Source organism: Pleurodeles waltl, chromosome 3_1, assembly GCF_031143425.1.
Source record: "Pleurodeles waltl isolate 20211129_DDA chromosome 3_1, aPleWal1.hap1.20221129, whole genome shotgun sequence".
Lineage (NCBI taxonomy): Eukaryota > Metazoa > Chordata > Amphibia > Caudata > Salamandridae > Pleurodeles > Pleurodeles waltl.
This window is the reverse complement of record NC_090440.1, coordinates 1,787,454,780-1,787,473,843: the sequence shown is the minus strand read 5'-3', so window position 1 is coordinate 1,787,473,843 and position 19,064 is coordinate 1,787,454,780. Positions and strand designations below refer to the sequence as shown.

The following is a 19,064-nucleotide window of genomic DNA, read 5'->3' as shown; positions in this document are numbered from 1 at the left end:
TACTCAATGCCACTCTGCGCCACTCTACAACACTTTACTCCACTGTATCCTACTAACTCAATCGACACCATGCCTTTTCCCTTTTCAGCATCCCTTGCTCACTGGTCATTCCATGTAATATTTGTAAATCATGGGTCACCTTGTCTTGTATGTTCTGCTTTTTTAATATGAACCATGTTCCTGTTTAACAAAATGGCTATTTTTTCTGGTCACCCTTGCTCGTTTCGAGAAAGACATTTCATCACTTTGACTCATACTGCTGGAACATCTAGAGTGGAACCTGTTTAAATAATGACTCGGATGGAAGGAAGTGACCTTTACATCTGTTTTAGAGATGCAGCAGCTGGAAGCATAGATACAGATATTTTGGTTAGTATAAAAGATTGCTTGTTAGTGAACCTGAGACTCCTCGATACAGCATTAGCAAACGCAAAATTCATTCTTTCATACTCTACAGCAAAATTACCACATTCTAAGATATCACAACACGTTACAAAATAAATAAAGGTTTATTTTAAAAATACATTTTATACAACACAGAGAACAATTTGTAGGAATAACATGATCTTACCTGTTTGCCAAAATGGCTTTTGTACCAGTAAATCATGGGGCACGTCTCAAAGACAAAAATGTCATTATAGGCCATCAATACATTAAAAAAGTTATTTCCTGGCAGATAAATAGTGTGATTCATCAATAAAGACATCAGGACGTTTAGGACTGCATTATCTTTGGTGGGCCCATACTTTTATCAAATATTTACAATGGACCCACAATTCTGGCAAGTGTTTCCTCTAGTCATCACTAAGTGCGGATATTTACAATTTCAAATAGGGTATTTACAAAAGAACTAAACCACTGTGTGCAATATATATACATATACAAAACAAATTACACAATTGTAGATTAGCTAGTGAATCTTTAGATTTCCCGTCTGAGACATTCAAATTAATCGCAGTGTAGCCAACTAACTGATCAGCTGTGTGATTGAGAGAGAACAATAAATGGAAAGAAAAGTTGGCGAAATGTATGAAGATCAGGTTTTCCTTTTCTATGACCCAAACAGGGAAATATACTCTGCACTGCCACCGCCCCAGCCCCAGCCAATAGCGCTGAACATTGCTGTGTGCCAAACATCAGCCTTCACCTTCTTCAAAGAGAGTCAAATAAGTTATTTCCACAGTACAGCTGAGTGCATATGGCCATTCTAACCAAGGAATACCAAGCCAAGTTACTCAATCTCAAGATCTGGCATCTGCCACACGCGAAACAGGTTTATTTGCGTACTGCTGGTGTGCCAGAAAAAGCAGACACAGGCTATCTTAATTTAAAAAAAAAAAGAAAAAAAAAAAAAAAAAAACAAGAAGATACATTACTAGCTGCTCAAGTGCTGATCATCAAGCTTCAAATAGCCTCTACTTGGTATGTCTGCAAAGGGATTCTAATCAGCCGAGGAACTGTGCCACTGATGCAGTTATATTTGTGGCAGTGCAAAATGTCCAAATTCTGGCCACAAAGTGTTACACAGTGCAGTGCATGTACAAAATTCTTCGAGCCATTGTAAGGTTTCCACTGTTCTGATAGATAAGTGACAAGTTGTAGGCAATTTCTCTCCGCAAGTCTACTTGGTCTTCGTCAATGCCCTGAAATAATAAAAAAAATAAGTTACTGCTGTGTGTATCAGAGATATGCAAATAAAGAGAATGACCAAGCAACTCAGAACTCAATATGAAAAATATCTAAGCGAAAACAAAGTAACAGGGTGAAAGCCGCCTCTAGCGCTGGTGGTGTCTAGTGCAACAGTCCTTTTTAGCACCCCTCCCCATGAATTCCCTCATTAACACTCTCCAACAGTGCACCCGTCTCTCCATAACCTCTCTCGACATACATTTCTTTTTTTATAGTACTACTCATTGTTCACTCACACTCACTTCTGTGATCTGCATGGTGCACGTTCTTTGCAGCAGGTATATTAACCCTCTAAGCTGCTTTATAATGAGCCAAAGCTGCCACTAAACAAAATTACGATCTCTCACCAGTAGGAACATCAGTCACCACAGTTACTTTGACATTGTTAATGTTGCCTGAAAACTGCTGGACGCACAAGTACGTTCATGTGCTTTTAAACTAAAAATTATGTTATACAGCTCCCCCTCCTCCCCCAACTGCCACCCCCTCCAAAGTCAGTGCCAGGTGCGACTGCACCTGTCGCACCGCCCTAAAGCCGTCCCTGAACAAGATGTTAATGTCATTTTCTAAGCATTTATCAATAGCAATTACAAAGGTTAAGAGAAGGCACAAACAAAACATACTGGTGCTAACAGCTTCTACATTCTTCCACCAAAAATGCTCAGTGCACACAGCAACTAAATGCTGTTCTGTGTGATTTAGCTATGGTTCACAAGGTTTATGCCGGTCACATACATCATATTTCTGTAACAAGGAACAAACATATATATTACTTTAGATTCTCGTGTAAGGGTATACGTTTCATTGTGCGAAATGTTACAGCTCATGAACAAGTGCGCAGCAATGCTTCTACCTCATGCGGCTTGAAAGCTCTTAGCACAAAGAAATGCATGTAGGTTTGAGTTCTTGTGAAGCCTAAACCTGACTAGAGCGCAATCCTCTAAAATATGACTCAGGACCATTTCCCTACATTTGCGCCTACAAACAATTTTCAGTGCAGAAATTTCACAAGTCTAAATGTAACGCTAATAGGAATTTGAAAATTGCTATTAGTCAGATAAAGTGTTGCAGAATTAATGTTGATTACGTCAATAATAAAAATAGGAAAGAGCAATACTAATATGTTACAAATGCTCTTTCACTAATAGGCTGGAACTCAAAGTGATGCTCGAGTGATACTGTCTATGTTAGGGAAGAGGAGATTGTGATAAGAAGCCGAAGTTTGAAGTACCTACTGGTTCTGAGTCAAAACCGTGCCAACCATTATTCAACCCCTTTACCTCATGAGACATTTACTTCCCTGCAGTAACTTCAACAATAAATACATTTACTACATCCCTTAATAATTACTTCCCTTAATAATAGCACAGTCGACCATTATGTACTGATCCGCACAATGAAAACACATGCAGTCATTTTTACCAAGGATCTGAGTGGTTTTTGTGAGCCGTTAGCGATTATTACACATGGGTATCTCAAGATCCAATAAATTCCCCATCTCCTCCAGCATACTCCCAACAATCCATCCAGTTGCCCATTATCTTCAACCAAGACACAGTACCTCTTTGATACATATTCACCAACAAGAGCATTAATGTCCATCAATACACTGAAGACTCACTACTCTTTTTGGAGATTCTCCTTTTTTATGACACTCAATTGCCCAAACCCTTTTGGTAATAAGGGGCATTACCAGGAAAATAACTTTTTAAATGAGATGTCCACAAACTATGAGGTTTATTTCTTTAAGTGAGGAAAATACAAGAACCACGGCCATCTCTGCCATCCAAAAGAGAAACCGGTCATGAACTGACTCTCAACTGGCAACATGACGAACATTCTTATGATCAAATAGAACAGGTTTGCATCATGACATTCCAAATGTCATGACGCAACTCTATTCCAAGAGAAGTGACTAGTGAACAACATACACAACACACTACATTACCTCCTTCCCATAAAGTAAAATTAACTTTGATCATAATCTAAATATTTTACAGGCAATTTGGAAACCCTCCTAGTTACAATGGGTTCATGTAAATGAAGAGAGACAGGATTATTAGTCTTTACACCTTTGTCCGTAACATTTTTTTCCAACACCTGGAATGTTTCAGGATTCAACACACCAGAAAGAGTGGTACAAGGAGCAGTAGTAATGGAATCAGAAGACACATGATTCTCAATGTTTGTGGAGTTATCAACTTAAATAATAAAGGAATCATCATCTTGTGCTACATGTTTTCTGTTGTACATCTTCATTATGTTGACGTTAATGGCAGGAATCATATTGGTTGGATGGATTTAGCCAAGCAAGAATTCAGGAATTCATCTCAGCATGATAATCCCATTGTACTTGGAGAGATACCGGTGTTATCTATTGAAAATTATTCTAATGTTCTACCCACTATGATTTCCAAATCTGAAATAGGTACTGCTTTAAGTTTTGAACACAAGATCAGGTTGAAACCTAAAGCAAAAACAATTGTTTACAAAGTGAGACCAGTACCTATTAGTGTCCGAGAAGATTTTAAGAAGTTGTTGGACAATTTAGAACAAGAAGGAATCATATCTCCCACTGAATTTTCCAAATGGGTTTCTCCCATTGTACTTGCTAAAAAGAAACCAGGAGAGCTTCATCTATGTGTGGATCTTAGATCACTAATAATAACATTCTGGTAGACTGGTAACCATTGCCTTGCATACATCGTCTGGGCATACCACTGTCTGCGCTACATATCCAACCTTGGCAGGGAGAGCAAACCCCAATCAGCTGTCGTTTGCGTGGAAAAGGACTGGAGCATCCGCGCCACCTCCTCTTCACTTGTGCAGAACTGAAAGGACAAAGGGTTCATCTGCTTAAAACATTGTTCAACTCACAACTAATCCGAACACGGACACAGGCAGTCCTGGCCTGCTTTAAGCCACAGGATCCACAGCTGAAATGTAGGCTGGCAAAATTCCTACAGCTGACACAGAAGAAAATGCAAAAAGCCAGTGATCCATATCCTCTGCATTGGCAGTCACTACAGATGTGTGAAGCACCAGACTTGTGGCATTTGAACAGACCCTATAAGCAGTGCACCCTCAACCACAGTTCCCTGACTGACAAACAGCACATAAGCCTATTCCGTAAGGAAGCATGGCATACTGGTACCCCTGGTGAACAATGAGCATACTGCAAACTTCTGAGCACCTACAGGTCCACTTAACATCTAGTTGAAACAAAGCTGATCAAACATGCACTTTTTAGCAGTGGTTTCTATATTGTACATTATTACTCTTATGTTTCGTTTGTATTGCACTGGTTTTAATTAACTATTCAAATAACATTTTACCCTACTTTACTTACTGTCAGTTGAGCATCATGGTAGATCTATTCCACTAATGGCTCAATAGTCAAGTTGAAGAGTAATGGAGACAGCGGTCATACCTGGCGAGTGCCACGCTCTATAGGTAAAGTGAGAGACAGGTCTCTGTTAACCTGAACTTGTGCAACTGTGCAGCTGCACAACACCATAACAAGAGTCAGGAGGCGAGGGCCCATGTTCATCCTTTCTAGAATCTGGAAGAGGAAAGGCCAATGCACCGTGCTGAATGGCTTTTCGAAATTAATGGAGACCAGAGCTGCCGGACCAACAAGTTCTGAAGCCATGGACAGAGCTACATTAACTCGTCTTATGAAATGTCTGGTGCCTCTTCCTGGCATAAACCCATTCTGGTCTGTATGTACATGTATATGACCCTATTCAGGCAGGAGGCAAGGATTTTGTGAATTATTTTGACCTCTGGGTTAAGAAAAGAGATGGGTTAGTAGGAGTAGTTCTCGATGGATTTACCCAGTTTGATGATGGTGGTAATGGTGGCCTTCCTAAGATCAGGTGGTAGCACTGCCAGGTCTCTGAATAGGAACAGCAGGTGAGCTGATAAAAGAGAAGAACATGTTTTGTTTACTTTGACCCGTAGGCCATTAAGGCTGAGAGTCTTATCCTACTGCATGGCCGCTACACAGCTGTCTGCAGGTTTGTTTCCGAGAGTGAGCAACAGACAAGGTATCGGATGATAGGGGGGGAACTCTCTGATGCCAGAAGGGAACTTGCCGCTATAGTGCCTTGTAGTACTCGGCAAACTGAAATGCTATTTTAATCACGTAATTGCTTGCCCTGTCTCTGAATATAGCAGTGAAACAATTCTACTCCCTTCTTCCTTCTGGGATAGCCACTGGAGGAGCTAACCTGACTTGTTGCCATACTTAAGTCTGGTGCGTGTTCAGGCCATTTTCGCAGTGTCAAGCAGTTTGTTTTGCAGCTTCTATTGCAGCCAGAGCAGAAGCCTGCCCTCTGGTTTGGGGATAAGGGCCCCTGATTGGCACTCAGCAAGTAGTATTTCCGTTTCTAAGACTGTGATCGCATGTTCTCTATCCTTTTCTCTATCTGTGATGTATGACAGTGCCTACCCTCGAAGTACAGCTTTGAACAGCTCCCACAGCGTGCCTGGGGAAGTAACAACAGGGGTGTTCACCTCAAAATAGTGAGTGATGATGTCCCTCAGTGTCTCCACTACTACATCCCCTTTCAGCCACCCCACCTTAAGGCACCATACCCCTTGGCCCCCCCACCTTTGAGGACAAAACAGGGTAATCTCCACCTGTGCAAGGTCTTAGAGGCCTCTTGGGATGATTCTGCCTCCACTCCCCTGAATTGGCACCCAAATGGGGGCCACTGAGACTAAAATGTGGTGTAGCGGGGAATGGCAGATGCGTGGGATAGAATAGTTGTATACTGTCTTTTGTTGGGGTGCCATGTGCGCCATGCAACTGCTAAACCTAGGGAGGTGGCCCACTTGGTAAGTGTATGTGGCCTAGCTGTATTGGCATGAGAATCTATGTCTTTATGCCTATGGGGACTAGCACTGAAATTATCCCCTATAATCAGCACACCGGTGGGGGCGTCCAAAAGCAGAGGAGTGAGCGACTCCAGGGTAGCAGTGACAAGGTGGGGGTGGGGTGCGTGTGTGACATACACACTCCACAGCCACATTTCAGTGTCCCTTCCACTAGAAGGTGTCTCCTTAGAATGTCGAAGTGGACTTTGGTGGCAGCAAACGGAAAAGGATCTGTGTAGGCAGATTCCTACCACGCAGGAGCCTCTGGTGAATCCAATGTGGCAAACCCTTGTTTAGCCAAATTGTTCCAGGAACCTACAATTCATACCCAGCAGGAGGGGGCTCTTGGAGAAACAGAGCAGCAGGGGCGTGGCATTTAGCACATGCCATCACCTGCCCTCGCTTGACCTTGTCGAGGACCCATTGACATTCCAGGGTAATATCATATGACTTCGCAGTGTGTCGCACATTTGGCAACTACAGTGACAAGTTTAGCGGATTAAGTATCTGTGTACTAACTACTCTCTGATGTGTTAATCGACAAAACGGAACATGAGTTAACAACCCTCCAACATTCCCCAACCTATACTTCCTAACTAGAAACATGTGTTGCCCTATAACTAAAGTAATGCACTAACTCCAAATTATCTAGCAAGTGTGTGTATAGGTTGCCCCACTGCAGAATATCATGCTTTGCCCATGGTTACGGTAATTTGCTCATTCCTCTATCAATATCTCTGGCAGGGTGTGGATCTGCAGTCTCACCACTACCTTAAGTGGCTGAGGTCATTCGTCCACCACATGTGTCTCTCTGTGCCATAACACCCTCCACCTCGCCTGCAGGGACTTTGCCCCACCGGGTCCACCCCGTTAGATAGCATTCTTTTCCACCCATTCCCAGACCCAGTCCGAGTGCTCAAAGTACAGTGTCTTGCTTTGGAATATGATTTTCAGTTTCACCGATTCACAACATCACGTATTTTGTATGTTCAGTTCATCACTCCGAGTTTTGGTTCAAACTGGTCAAATGTTCTCTGCTGGTGTTGTATGAACCACGTGTAGTTGGAAAAGATTAGCAATTTGTGTGAATTTATCTGGAGTTCCCCCCGCAGGCCTCTGACTCTGCAGAGGATCAACTTGCAGTCATCCTAGTTCAGGAAGCAGATTATCATTGGGCGTGGTCTGTTAATTATTAACACACTTAGAAAATATGTGATGATTTAGGTATTGAGATATACTGCAGCTTTTATCAAATGTATTGTTTATGACTAGACTTTGAGACCAATTACCATGTTCTTTGCCTGTTTTAAATTGTAATTAGGCATTTAATTTACATTTCTCCTATAAGAAATTACAAAAATTGATAGATGGAATGTTTGTTTGTTTGTGGGTCAGTTTCAGTATGGACATGATGGTAGACAAATAAGATGCTTTTGGGGCCTAGTCTTTGTGATTTGTTCTGCATTCCTCCAGCTTTCCTGTCGTAATCCATGAAGTGGGTCAGCCAAGGCTTCAGGGTGTTGTGGGTAGGGGCATAAGGGAACAGATTTCTTGAGAGAAGGGCTCATTTCGTTTGAATAAGGGGTGAGTAAACACCTAAAAGATCACAAACTGGATACTTTCTACTGTTATATATACTTTCAGGAAGAACAGTGAGAACAGGTTTGTCTTCTTTTTGAGAAAAGCACTGACTGAGCTTCAATAGGAAATAGCTAAAAAGATAATGCTAAGACAAGGGGACAGAAACTACCTAAAGCCAACCTACTACCAGACGCACCTGAAGCCAACCTAGTCTTACTGGTAAGAAAATCTAGAGTGTGGCCCCATCACAGAGGGAAGAGTCAGCGTAACACAAGATGGAGAGGATGAAAAGCGTCAGTAAAAGTCTGACGTGTGACACTGGACAGATTTTCTCAATATAATTTAAACTGTGAAGAATGCTATATTTTATACAAAATTGCCTCAATAGGAAAACAAACAAGGACATCTTCTACAAAGATGATCGATGGTATGAATCCAGGGCCAAAATATGAATTGAAGATTTTAAATGTCATTATAACAAGTATGTTTACAAGTGATATGAAGAATGCAGTAGTCAGGTGTTGAAGGGGTCCAGCAAAAGCATTCACTGCTGATCAAGACAGCTGCCACTTCTACCTTCCCCATGTTTTTGTATACATGATCAAAATGGAAGGCAAGATGCAGCAAGTCAAAGGGTCAGAGACATCTTGGGTGAATGTTTTGAAATGGGACTGAGAAATCACGGATCACTTGCTTGGTCATTGCTGGGCACTTGCATGGAGCCAGCCCACTGATATCATATTCATCTGGATGGAGCCAAACATTTCAATGACGAGATCTGAATAAGTCACATCACAAGTGGTCTCGTGGTCATGGTTGCACTTTTTAGACTGTTATGAGTGTGTTATATTGTCCATTGAGTATGGAGATTTCAATATAAAGCCCTTGATACGCCTAGCATTTCACGTTATCATGGATTACAGATAACTAATCCGAGGTACTATTAATGGCATTTTCTACAAAATACTTTTGCTTTTAAGATTAAACCTCTTTAAGGAAAAAAAACGTTGGGATTTTAATCATTGAACTTTATATAATTACACAGGAAAAAAAATGTTGCTAGGAGCATTTTAAGATAGAATGATTGCTACACAAATACATTTATCTCGAAGAAATACAAATTGAACCGAAAACTCAAGCCTCCGTGGAAAAGCCTGATGTAGTCAAAACTTTAGTGCTGTCCCTCATGTCACAAAAGTCATCTACATGTGACAGTTTATACATTATGTTAATGTAAGTACTAATGGTTTGAATTGTAGAAGGATGCACTGAGAAGTAAATTTAGATGTGCATTCGTTTAAAATTATGTTACAAACCCTGGTGGTACTGAAGTAAATTTAAGCTTTTGATGGATTAAACTGATACTATGATGTACATGAAACTCTGGACAAATAAGAATGTACTGAAACAATATTGAATTGTAAATGATTAATGATTTAAATGTGCAAAAATAGAAAAATGTAGTTCTACGTTATATTGAATGAAATGTATTGACAGAGTTATTCCATATAAAGTGCTGAAATCGAAATGCTACTGAAGAATTATCAATGTAAAAATTATAGTTTGCATATTAAAATGTGTTCACTTGATGTATTAATGTGCTGCATTAATTCACTTGCATAAGCCTAACTGAGGCCTGCTAGACTTTGTTTTTCATGACTGTGCAGAGAATGCCGATTAATTTCTTTAACGTGGGCATTCTTTCAGATTTAATTCCCATGAGAAGACTAGCTTTGGTAACAGACCCCTATTGTTATAGGCATAGAGTGCAAGTACTACAATGTCCTTGAATGTAGAACATCCTGTATTGTGGACTGATATTATATATAACTGTTTCAAACCTGTATGGATCTACAAGGAAGGAATATGCTTTTGTGGCAGACTTGGGAAAATATTGAACTGTTGCAGTTTAGAATTGTGTGATCGATTTCTATTAGATTATGCCCCCACAACTTAACATGGACTGTTACCTTTGACGAATCAGAATTAACTTAACACCTTTCATACTGATGACCGGTTACACTTTGGTCAGAGAGATCCCCCAGATCAAGACTTTTGACCACCCTACCCGAAGATGAGATGCTGAGCCCTCAGGAGAGGCATTTTCCTCTCTGCTTTGCCTCTTTAAAATGTCTTATTGAGACATAAGAATTGTTCTACCTAGCCCCTGCAGAAGACTCTTGATCGAGCTTGTGACATGCAGATACTTTCCCTTTTTACCTATCTTTTACACACTCTAGTTAACAGCTTTTTGCCCAAGATTGTGTTTTTCCAAATTCATTTTGCCCTTTTTGTCCTGCATGTGTTCCACCCCATAAGGAAAATGTCACTTACCCAGTGTACATCTGTTCGTGGCATTAGTCGCTGCAGATTCACATGCTGTGCATAGTCCGCCGTCTGGTGTTGGGTCGGAGTGTTACAAGTTGTTTTTCTTCGAAGAAGTCTTTTCGAGTCACGAGACCGAGGGACTCCTCCTACTTTGGTTCCATTGCGCATGGGCGTCGACTCCATGTTAGATTGTTTTCCCCGCAGAGGGTGAGGTAGGAGTTGTGTATGTTAGTAATAGTGCCCATGCAATGGAATGACTAAGTATGTACAAAATGAAGGTTAAAGTAATATATTTACAAATGTACAAATGTTGAAGATTACTTCCAAACGGCTACAGGCTCCCGGGGAGGCGGGTGGGCGCATGTGAATCTGCAGCGACTTATGCCACGAACAGATGTACACTGGGTAAGTGACATTTTCCATTTGGTGGCATGTGTAGCTGCAGATACACATGCTGTGCATAGACTAGTAAGCAGTTATCTCCCCAAAAGCGGTGGTTCAGCCTGTAGGAGTGGAAGTAGTTTGAAATAAAGTTCTTAGTACAGCTTGACCTACTGTGGCTTGTGCAGATAACACGTCTACACAGTAGTGCTTAGTAAATGTGTGAGGCGTAGACCATGTTGCTGCCTTACATATTTTGTTCATTGGAATATTTCCTAGAAAGGCCATGGTAGCACCTTTCTTTCTGGTTGAGTGTGCCTTTGGTGTAATAGGCAGCTGTCTCTTTGCTTTAAGATAGCAGGTTTGGATGCACCTAACTATCCATCTAGCTATACCTTGTTTTGATATTGGATTTCCTGTATGAGGTTTTTGAAATGCAATAAATAGTTGTTTTGTTTTCCTAATTAGTTTTGTTCTGTCAATGTAGTACATTAGTGCTCTTTTGATGTCTAATGTATGTAGTGCTCTTTCAGCTATTGAGTCTGGCTGTGGAAAGAACACTGGCAATTCTACTGTTTGATTTAAGTGGAACGGTGAGATGACCTTTGGTAAGAATTTTGGGTTGGTTCTTAGAACTACCTTATTTTTGTGTATTTGAATAAATGGTTCTTGTATAGTAAATGCCTGAATTTCACTTACTCTTCTTAGAGATGTAATGGCAATGAGAAATGCAACTTTCCACGTTAAGTATTGCATTTCACAAGAATGCATGGGTTCGAAAGGTGGACCCATGAGCCTTGTCAAGACAATGTTGAGGTTCCATGAAGGAACAGGTGGTGTCCTTGGTGGTATTATTCTCTTTAGGCCCTCCATAAACGCTTTAGTGACCGGGATTCTAAATAGGGAAGTTGAATGAGTAATCTGCAGGTAAGCAGATATTGCTGCGAGATGTATTTTTATGGAATTAAAAGCTAGATTTGCTTTTTGTAGATGTAGTAAATATCCTACTACATCTTTTGGAGATACTGCCATAATAATCAAATCCAACCATTGCATGCAACAAACAAATCTTTTCCATTTACTTGCATAGCAGTGTCTAGTGGATGGCCTTCTAGCTTGTTTTATGACCTCCATACATTCTTGTGTGAGGTTCAAGTGTCCAAATTCTAGGATTTCAGGAGCCAAATTGCTAGATTCAGCGATGATGGGTTTGGATGCCTGATCTGTTGTTTGTGTTGTGTTAACAGATCTGGCCTGTTGGGTAGTTTGACATGAGGTACTACTGACAGGTCTAGTAGTGTGGTATACCAAGGTTGTCTTGCCCATGTTGGTGCTATTAGTATGAGTTTGAGTTTGTTTTGACTCAATCTGTTTACTAGATATGGAAGGAGAGGGAGAGGGGGAAAGCGTACGTAAATATCCCTGACCAATTCATCCATAGAGCATTGCCGTGAGATTGCCGGTGTGGGTACCTGGATGCGAAGTTTTGGCATTTTGCGTTTTCTTTTGTTGCAAATAGATCTATTTGAGGTGTTCCCCAAATTTGGAAGTAAGTGTTCAGGATTTGGGGGTGAATTTCCCATTCGTGGACCTGTTGGTGATCCCGAGAGAGATTGTCTGCTAGCTGGTTCTGGATCCCTGGAATAAACTGTGCTATTAGGCGAATGTGGTTGTGAATTGCCCAATGCCATATTTTTTGTGTGAGGAGACACAACTGTGTCGAGTGTGTTCCCCCCTGTTTGTTTAAATAATACATTGTCGTCATGTTGTCTGTTTTGACAAGAATGTATTTGTGGGTTATCATTGGTTGGAATGCTTTCAATGCTAGAAATACTGCTAACAATTCTAGGTGATTTATATGAAACTTTCCTTGATGTACGTCCCATTGTCCTTGGATGCTGTGTTGATTGAGGTGTGCTCCCCACCCTGTCATGGAAGCATCTGTTGTTATCACGTATTGTGGCACTGGGTCTTGGAAAGGCCGCCCTTTGTTTAAATTTGTACTGTTCCACCATAGAAGCGAGATGTATGTTTGGCGGTCTATCAACACCAGATCTAGAAGGTGACCCTGTGCATGTGACCATTGTGATGCTAGGCACGGTTGTAAGGGCCGCATGTGCAATCTTGCGTTTGGGACAATGGCTATGCATGAGGACATCATGCCTAGGAGTTTTAAGACCATCTTTGCGTGTATCTTTTGTGTTGGATACATAGCTTGTATCACCTTGTGAAAATGTTGAACCCTTTGTGGACTTGGAGTGGCTACCCCTTTTGTTGTGTTGATTGTCGCTCCTAAGTATTGCTGTGTTTGACATGGCAAAAGGTGTGACTTTGCATAGTTGATGGAGAAACCCAGTTTGAAAAGGGTTTGTATAACATAATCTGTGTGGTGTAAACACTTTGTTAGCGAGTTGGTTTTGATTAACCAATCGTCTAGGTACGGGAACACGTGTATTTGCTGCCTCCTGATATGTGCAGCTACTACTGCTAGACATTTTGTAAAGACTCTTGGTGCTGTCGTTATTCCGAATGGCAACACTTTGAATTGGTAATGTATTCCTTCGAATTCGAACCTTAGGTATTTCCTGTGCGAGGGATGTATCGGTATATGGAAATACGCGTCTTTTAGATCTAACGTTGTCATGTAGTCTTGCTGTTTCAGTAGTGGTATTACGTCATGTAACGTGACCATGTGAAAGTGGTCTGATTTGATGTAGGTGTTTAGTGTTCTGAGATCTAATATTGGTCTCAGACTTTTGTCCTTTTTCGGTATTAGAAAGTACAGTGAGTAAACTCCTGTGTTCTTTTGTGTTTGTGGTACTAATTCTATTGCGTCTTTTTGCAGTAATGCTTGAACTTCTAGTCCTAGAAGGTCTATATGCTGTTTGGACATCTTGTGTTTTTTCGGTGGGACGTTTGGAGGGAGTTGGAGAAATTCTATGCAATAACCATGTTGGATAATTGCTAAGACCCAAGTGTCTGTTGTTATCTCCTCCCAAGATTTGTAGAACTGGCTTAGTCTTCCCCCCACTGGTGTTGTGTGAAGGGGTTGAGTGACTTGTGAGTCACTGCTTGTTTTGTGGGGTTTTTGTCCCTTGAAATTTTCCCCGGTTTCTTGGGAATTTGCCCCCTCTGTATTGGCCCCGAAAGCCTCCCCTTTGATACTGTCCCTGGTAGGTAGACGGTGTTGTTTGTGAGGTACTGGCTTGTGTGGCTTGACCTCGAAACCCTCCTCTGAAAGTAGTTTTGCGAAATGTGGAAAATGTGCCTCTGCCCTGCGGGGAATAGAGCGCGCCCATGGCTTTAGCTGTGTCAGTGTCTTTCTTTAATTTTTCAATTGCAGTGTCCACTTCTGGTCCAAACAATTGTTGTTCATTGAACGGCATATTGAGCACTGCCTGTTGTATCTCAGGTTTGAAGCCGGATGTGCGCAGCCATGCGTGCCTCCTTATCGTTACAGCAGTAGTTATAGTTCTTGCAGCTGTATCTGCTGCATCCATAGAAGAACAGATTTGGTTGTTGGATATGTTTTGTCCCTCTTCAACCACTTGTTTTGCCCGTTTTTGGAATTCTTTGGGGAGGTGCTCGATGAGATGCTGCATCTCGTCCCAATGGGCTCTGTCATATCGCGCTAGGAGTGCCTGCGAGTTGGCGATGCGCCACTGATTTGCAGCTTGTACTGCAACCCTTTTCCCGGCTGCATCAAACTTTCGGCTCTCCTTGTCTGGAGGTGGTGCGTCGCCTGATGTGTGCGAGTTGGCTCTTTTACGAGCTGCTCCTACGACAACTGAATCTGGTGTCAGTTGTGATGTAATAAAAGCAGGGTCTGTGGGTGGTGCCTTGTATTTCCTCTCCACCCTTGGGGTTATTGCTCTGCTTTTAACTGGCTCCTTAAAGATTTGTTTAGCGTGCCTTAGCATTCCAGGGAGCATAGGAAGGCTTTGATAATTGCTATGGGTGGAGGACAGGGTGTTAAAAAGGAAGTCATCCTCGATAGGCTCTGAATGTAGCGACACGTTATGAAACTCTGCTGCCCTAGCTACCACCTGAGCATACGCTGTACTGTCCTCAGGTGGTGAGGGCTTAGTGGGGTACGACTCAGGGCTATTGTCCGATACTGGGGCGTCATAGAGATCCCATGCGTCCTGGTCATCTTGGCTCATGGTGGTATGAGCTGGTGATTGTGACGGAGTCTGTGCCGGTGATATAGGAGTTGCCGGTGGTGGAGAGGGTGGTGGAGTTACCTTTTTCACCACTTTTGCTTGTGGTGTTGTTTCTTGTTGTTGGAAATCTAGTTTCCTTTTTCTTCTGATTGGGGGAAGGGTGCTGATCTTCCCTGTACCACTTTGTATAAAGATCCGCTTTTGCGTGTGATCTACAGCTGTTGTTTGTAATTCCTCCTCAAACCTGTGTTTTTGAAGTTGGGAGGACAGTGATTGTTCCTCTGAGTAGGAACTGGCTTTCGGTTCGGTTGCTGGGCGTTTTGGCACCGTAACGTGTCTTTTGTTGTTTTCGGCTCCGAAGAGATTTTCCTCTTTTTCGGTGTCGTACCTTCTTGGCGTCGACCATCTTCGGTGCCGCTATCCCTGTGCCGAGCAGCTTCGGTGCCGCTGTCTCAATGTCGACCCTTTTGTGCGGCAGTAACTCGGTCCCGAGATTGCTGCGTGCCTGTGTCTCGACCTGAGTCGGACGATCTCGACACCAGCTCGCCCTTTTTCGGTGCCGATGGGCGGTCACCTACTTTATGGGTTGAGCCATGGCCTGTCGGCAGTGGCGTCCCCTGGGCTTTGTCTGTTTTTCTGTGTGATGCTTGTTTCGACGTCTTACTCACGGTTTCTTCGACGTCGAATTCTTCGGAATCGGATTCGTGGATGGAGAATGTTTCTTCTTCTCCCTCTTCCTCGAACCGTTGTTGTCCTGTCGGCGTGGACGCCATCTGCAACCTTCTGGCTCTTCGGTCTCGGAGCGTTTTTCTGGACCGAAACGCTCGACAGGCCTCACACGTTTATTCTTTGTGCTCGGGTGACAGGCACAAGTTACAGACCAAATGTTGGTCTGTATAGGGATATTTACGGTGGCATTTAGGACAGAATCGGAACGGGGTCCGTTCCATCAGTCTCGATGTTGCATGCGGTCGGGCCGACCAGGCCCCGACGGGGGATCGAAATTACCCCAAAGGGCTACCGGAGCGCTTCAAGATTCGGTGTCTATTCCAATCTAACCCGATACCGAACGAAACAATACCGACAAATTTTCTGTTGATTCCGACTAACTTTCCGACCCGAAACACGGAGCGAAAAGGAACACGTCCGAACCCGATGGCGGAAAAAAAACCAATCTAACATGGAGTCGACGCCCATGCGCAATGGAACCAAAGTAGGAGGAGTCCCTCGGTCTCGTGACTCGAAAAGACTTCTTCGAAGAAAAACAACTTGTAACACTCCGACCCAACACCAGACGGCGGACTATGCACAGCATGTGTATCTGCAGCTACACATGCCACCGAACATGTATTTTCCCTGATCTGGAAAGTTGGGTGGAGTTCCCTGTGTCCAGCTAAATTATGACTCTGCTGATTTGAAATTAATTGATGTTTGCCAATCCTGAGCAGCGAATAATTGCCGTATCTCAAATAATATCTTACATTTTTTGCATTATTCTCCTTGAAGGGGTAGTGTTAATAATCTTAGTTTGCCAGAACTTATTTTGTCACCTTGGACAACCCTTAATGATTTTCATTCTTGCTTTGCGAATTGTCTACATGACTTTAAGATTGAGCTTGTAATAAATCCCTTAACTTTATTACTGACTGGAGTTTTCCTTCCATGGCCACATTAGTCATGGTGTGTAACTTGATTGGGTTTGTACTGAAATTGTGTTAGTGGTTCAAAGATTTGTTGACCTTGAAGGGCAATGATTCCTGCGAAGGATGAAAATGCTCCAGCAAGCCTGAAGCTACTGGAAACCCCTTTACGGATCACCTTGTATTTTAGGTCCAGTCTTTTCTGGTTCCGTTTTGTGGACAGAAAAGTAGTTTAAAAAGAAAAATAGCCTTGCTATGTATACATTAACTGTATGCACTGTTTGGTTCAAATGGCAAAAACATACATGCCTGGCACTGCACCCGGTGCACAGTGCGAGTCAGTCATGTGTAAATACACAAAACAGATCCGTTTTAAGAAAAGGAGTAAACAGATAAGGTTTAAATCCTTCACTAAGCAGCCCACAGGCAATGCTTCCGTCTTCAACCATGCAGTAGGCAATATTGTTGATTGACCATTTATTTGAAATTCTTTACATATCAGCACACTTAATCCTGTCAGTGTGATGACTCAGCCTGCATGTTTGGCATCCGTAATAGTGACAAAAAGTGACAGTATTGACTCAATCTGACTGAGACATGATCTATTACTTGTGGGGTGAGATGCAAACTAGACTTGGATGACAACCACTACCGAGGCAAAAAGAGTATGGCTCTGCTGGATATATCATTTAGAGGGAACATGGGCAGCAAATCTGGACAAACTACTCCTTTTAGTCTTATGATTGGTCCCCTGGTGTTACAGAACAGAGATGTTTAAATGAGGAAGTGCTGCTTCTAGGGACAGAGATTCGAAAACTCACAGGCCGCATGGTTAAGATGCATTTCCATTTTTTTATCTGTTTATTGATTTTGTTTACATTTGTAAGCATGTTAATCATCATAGGACAGCTTTAAGGAACATTTTCAAAGATGTGTGAAACGGATATTGAGTTGTTTTTATCACACATTTAACTGGATCACCCCTCTAATATTACTACCACAAATCCTGCAGATGGAACACTGGTCTCCTCTGAAACCACATTGTCTTCCCTCTATTCATTGCAATGCTCTTTGCCCATCTACACTCATCTTTCGTCTCTCTAGCGATAAAGGAGCTACCATCGCTCTCTAGTGCCCTTTTTGCTAAAATAAGTGCTAAATATATCAATCTATTTCCGGCTTTTTGGGGCTTTGTTCTGGAAACAATCCCATTAGGGAGTTCTCTGGGGAGTGTAGACTTTCCCTGTCTAGTGTGCTTTCTAAGTGTTCTTTTCCTTTCCTCCAGTACACATTGATGGAATGAAAGCGTGTTACATGGTAAAACGCTGTGTTGCGAGAGACAGAACTGGGGAAGTTTATTTCTAAGGATTAAAGCATTAAATCTATCTTCCAAGGGGGCCACATGCATGTTTCCAAATAGTTGAACTGGGTGTATTTTGGTCTAGCGTTCCTAGTTACTTTCTGTAAATATTCTAGTTCCCTACCATATTCCCGGTCATTGAGTCTCCTTAGTTTAACTTCCTATTTTGTCCTGATCTTCTGTAGGCTGTACTAAATAATATTCACAAAGATCTACATAACCAGGTCACTTACTTGCTGGCATTCACCACCATAAAAGTTGTAATACTTCATGTGTGTGTGTAGTTCATTCGTATTTGTTCACCAGTTATGCTTTAAGTTTCTTATAGTAGCACCATATCTTCAGACATTCAGTAGCTCTCCTGCTTGTTAACAGATTCCAAAAGTTACTAACCTAACTCTGTCCACACTGCCAAAACAGGTGTCACAAAATAGCCTTGGGTCTTTGGGAGAGTCGCTAGTAGTATAGTGGGTGTATATAACAGTCTCTAACATCTTATTCACACATCTCCTCCAACATCTCAGTGCAATTCTTACTTATCTGGGCACATTGCTCACCTTCTCACTTTCATTTAACACGAATGCTACGAGTGCCCCCTAGTTACATTGTTATCCGAATATACTACCTTTTTGCAGCACATCCAGCCAGTGGTGTAATGCAAAATGATGCCTCCCCCCACATATTGTGATGGGAGGCCCCTTTAAACCTCCATAACTCAGATACTTTTTGGCCTTGGGCTGAATGGAGCCCACTTTAAAGAGTTGTGGGGCCCCATCTGCTGCAGGGGCCTGTGTTGCCCCCTGCAGCCAGTCGCTCCCCATACACTGGATCTGTACAGCTATATATTAAATGTCAAAACATGGGACTCCCAGTCCCCCTTTTAGAACAGGTATTTTCTGGATCTCTGAGTTAATCCTATGTCTGTAGTTATCCACTAAACCAATTCGGTGGCAATCCAGATGTGTACATTAAGGAAATAATATAAATGTCTTGGAATATTCTCATTTTGGACGGAGATATGCAGCCCACACTAGACAATTT

At 42.2% G+C, this 19,064-nt stretch overlaps 1 protein-coding gene across 1 annotated transcript in view; it reads right to left on the bottom strand.

The window, feature by feature from the left end:
- Positions 1 to 490: 490 nt before the first annotated feature.
- Positions 491 to 19,064, bottom strand: part of GTF3C3 (general transcription factor IIIC subunit 3) — a 222,279-nt gene continuing 203,705 nt past the window's right edge. The window contains exon 18 of the mRNA XM_069225852.1: positions 491 to 1,643. Coding sequence (XP_069081953.1) covers positions 1,521 to 1,643 — 123 coding nt within the window. The 3' untranslated portion in view covers positions 491 to 1,520. The remainder of the gene's footprint in view (positions 1,644 to 19,064) is intronic.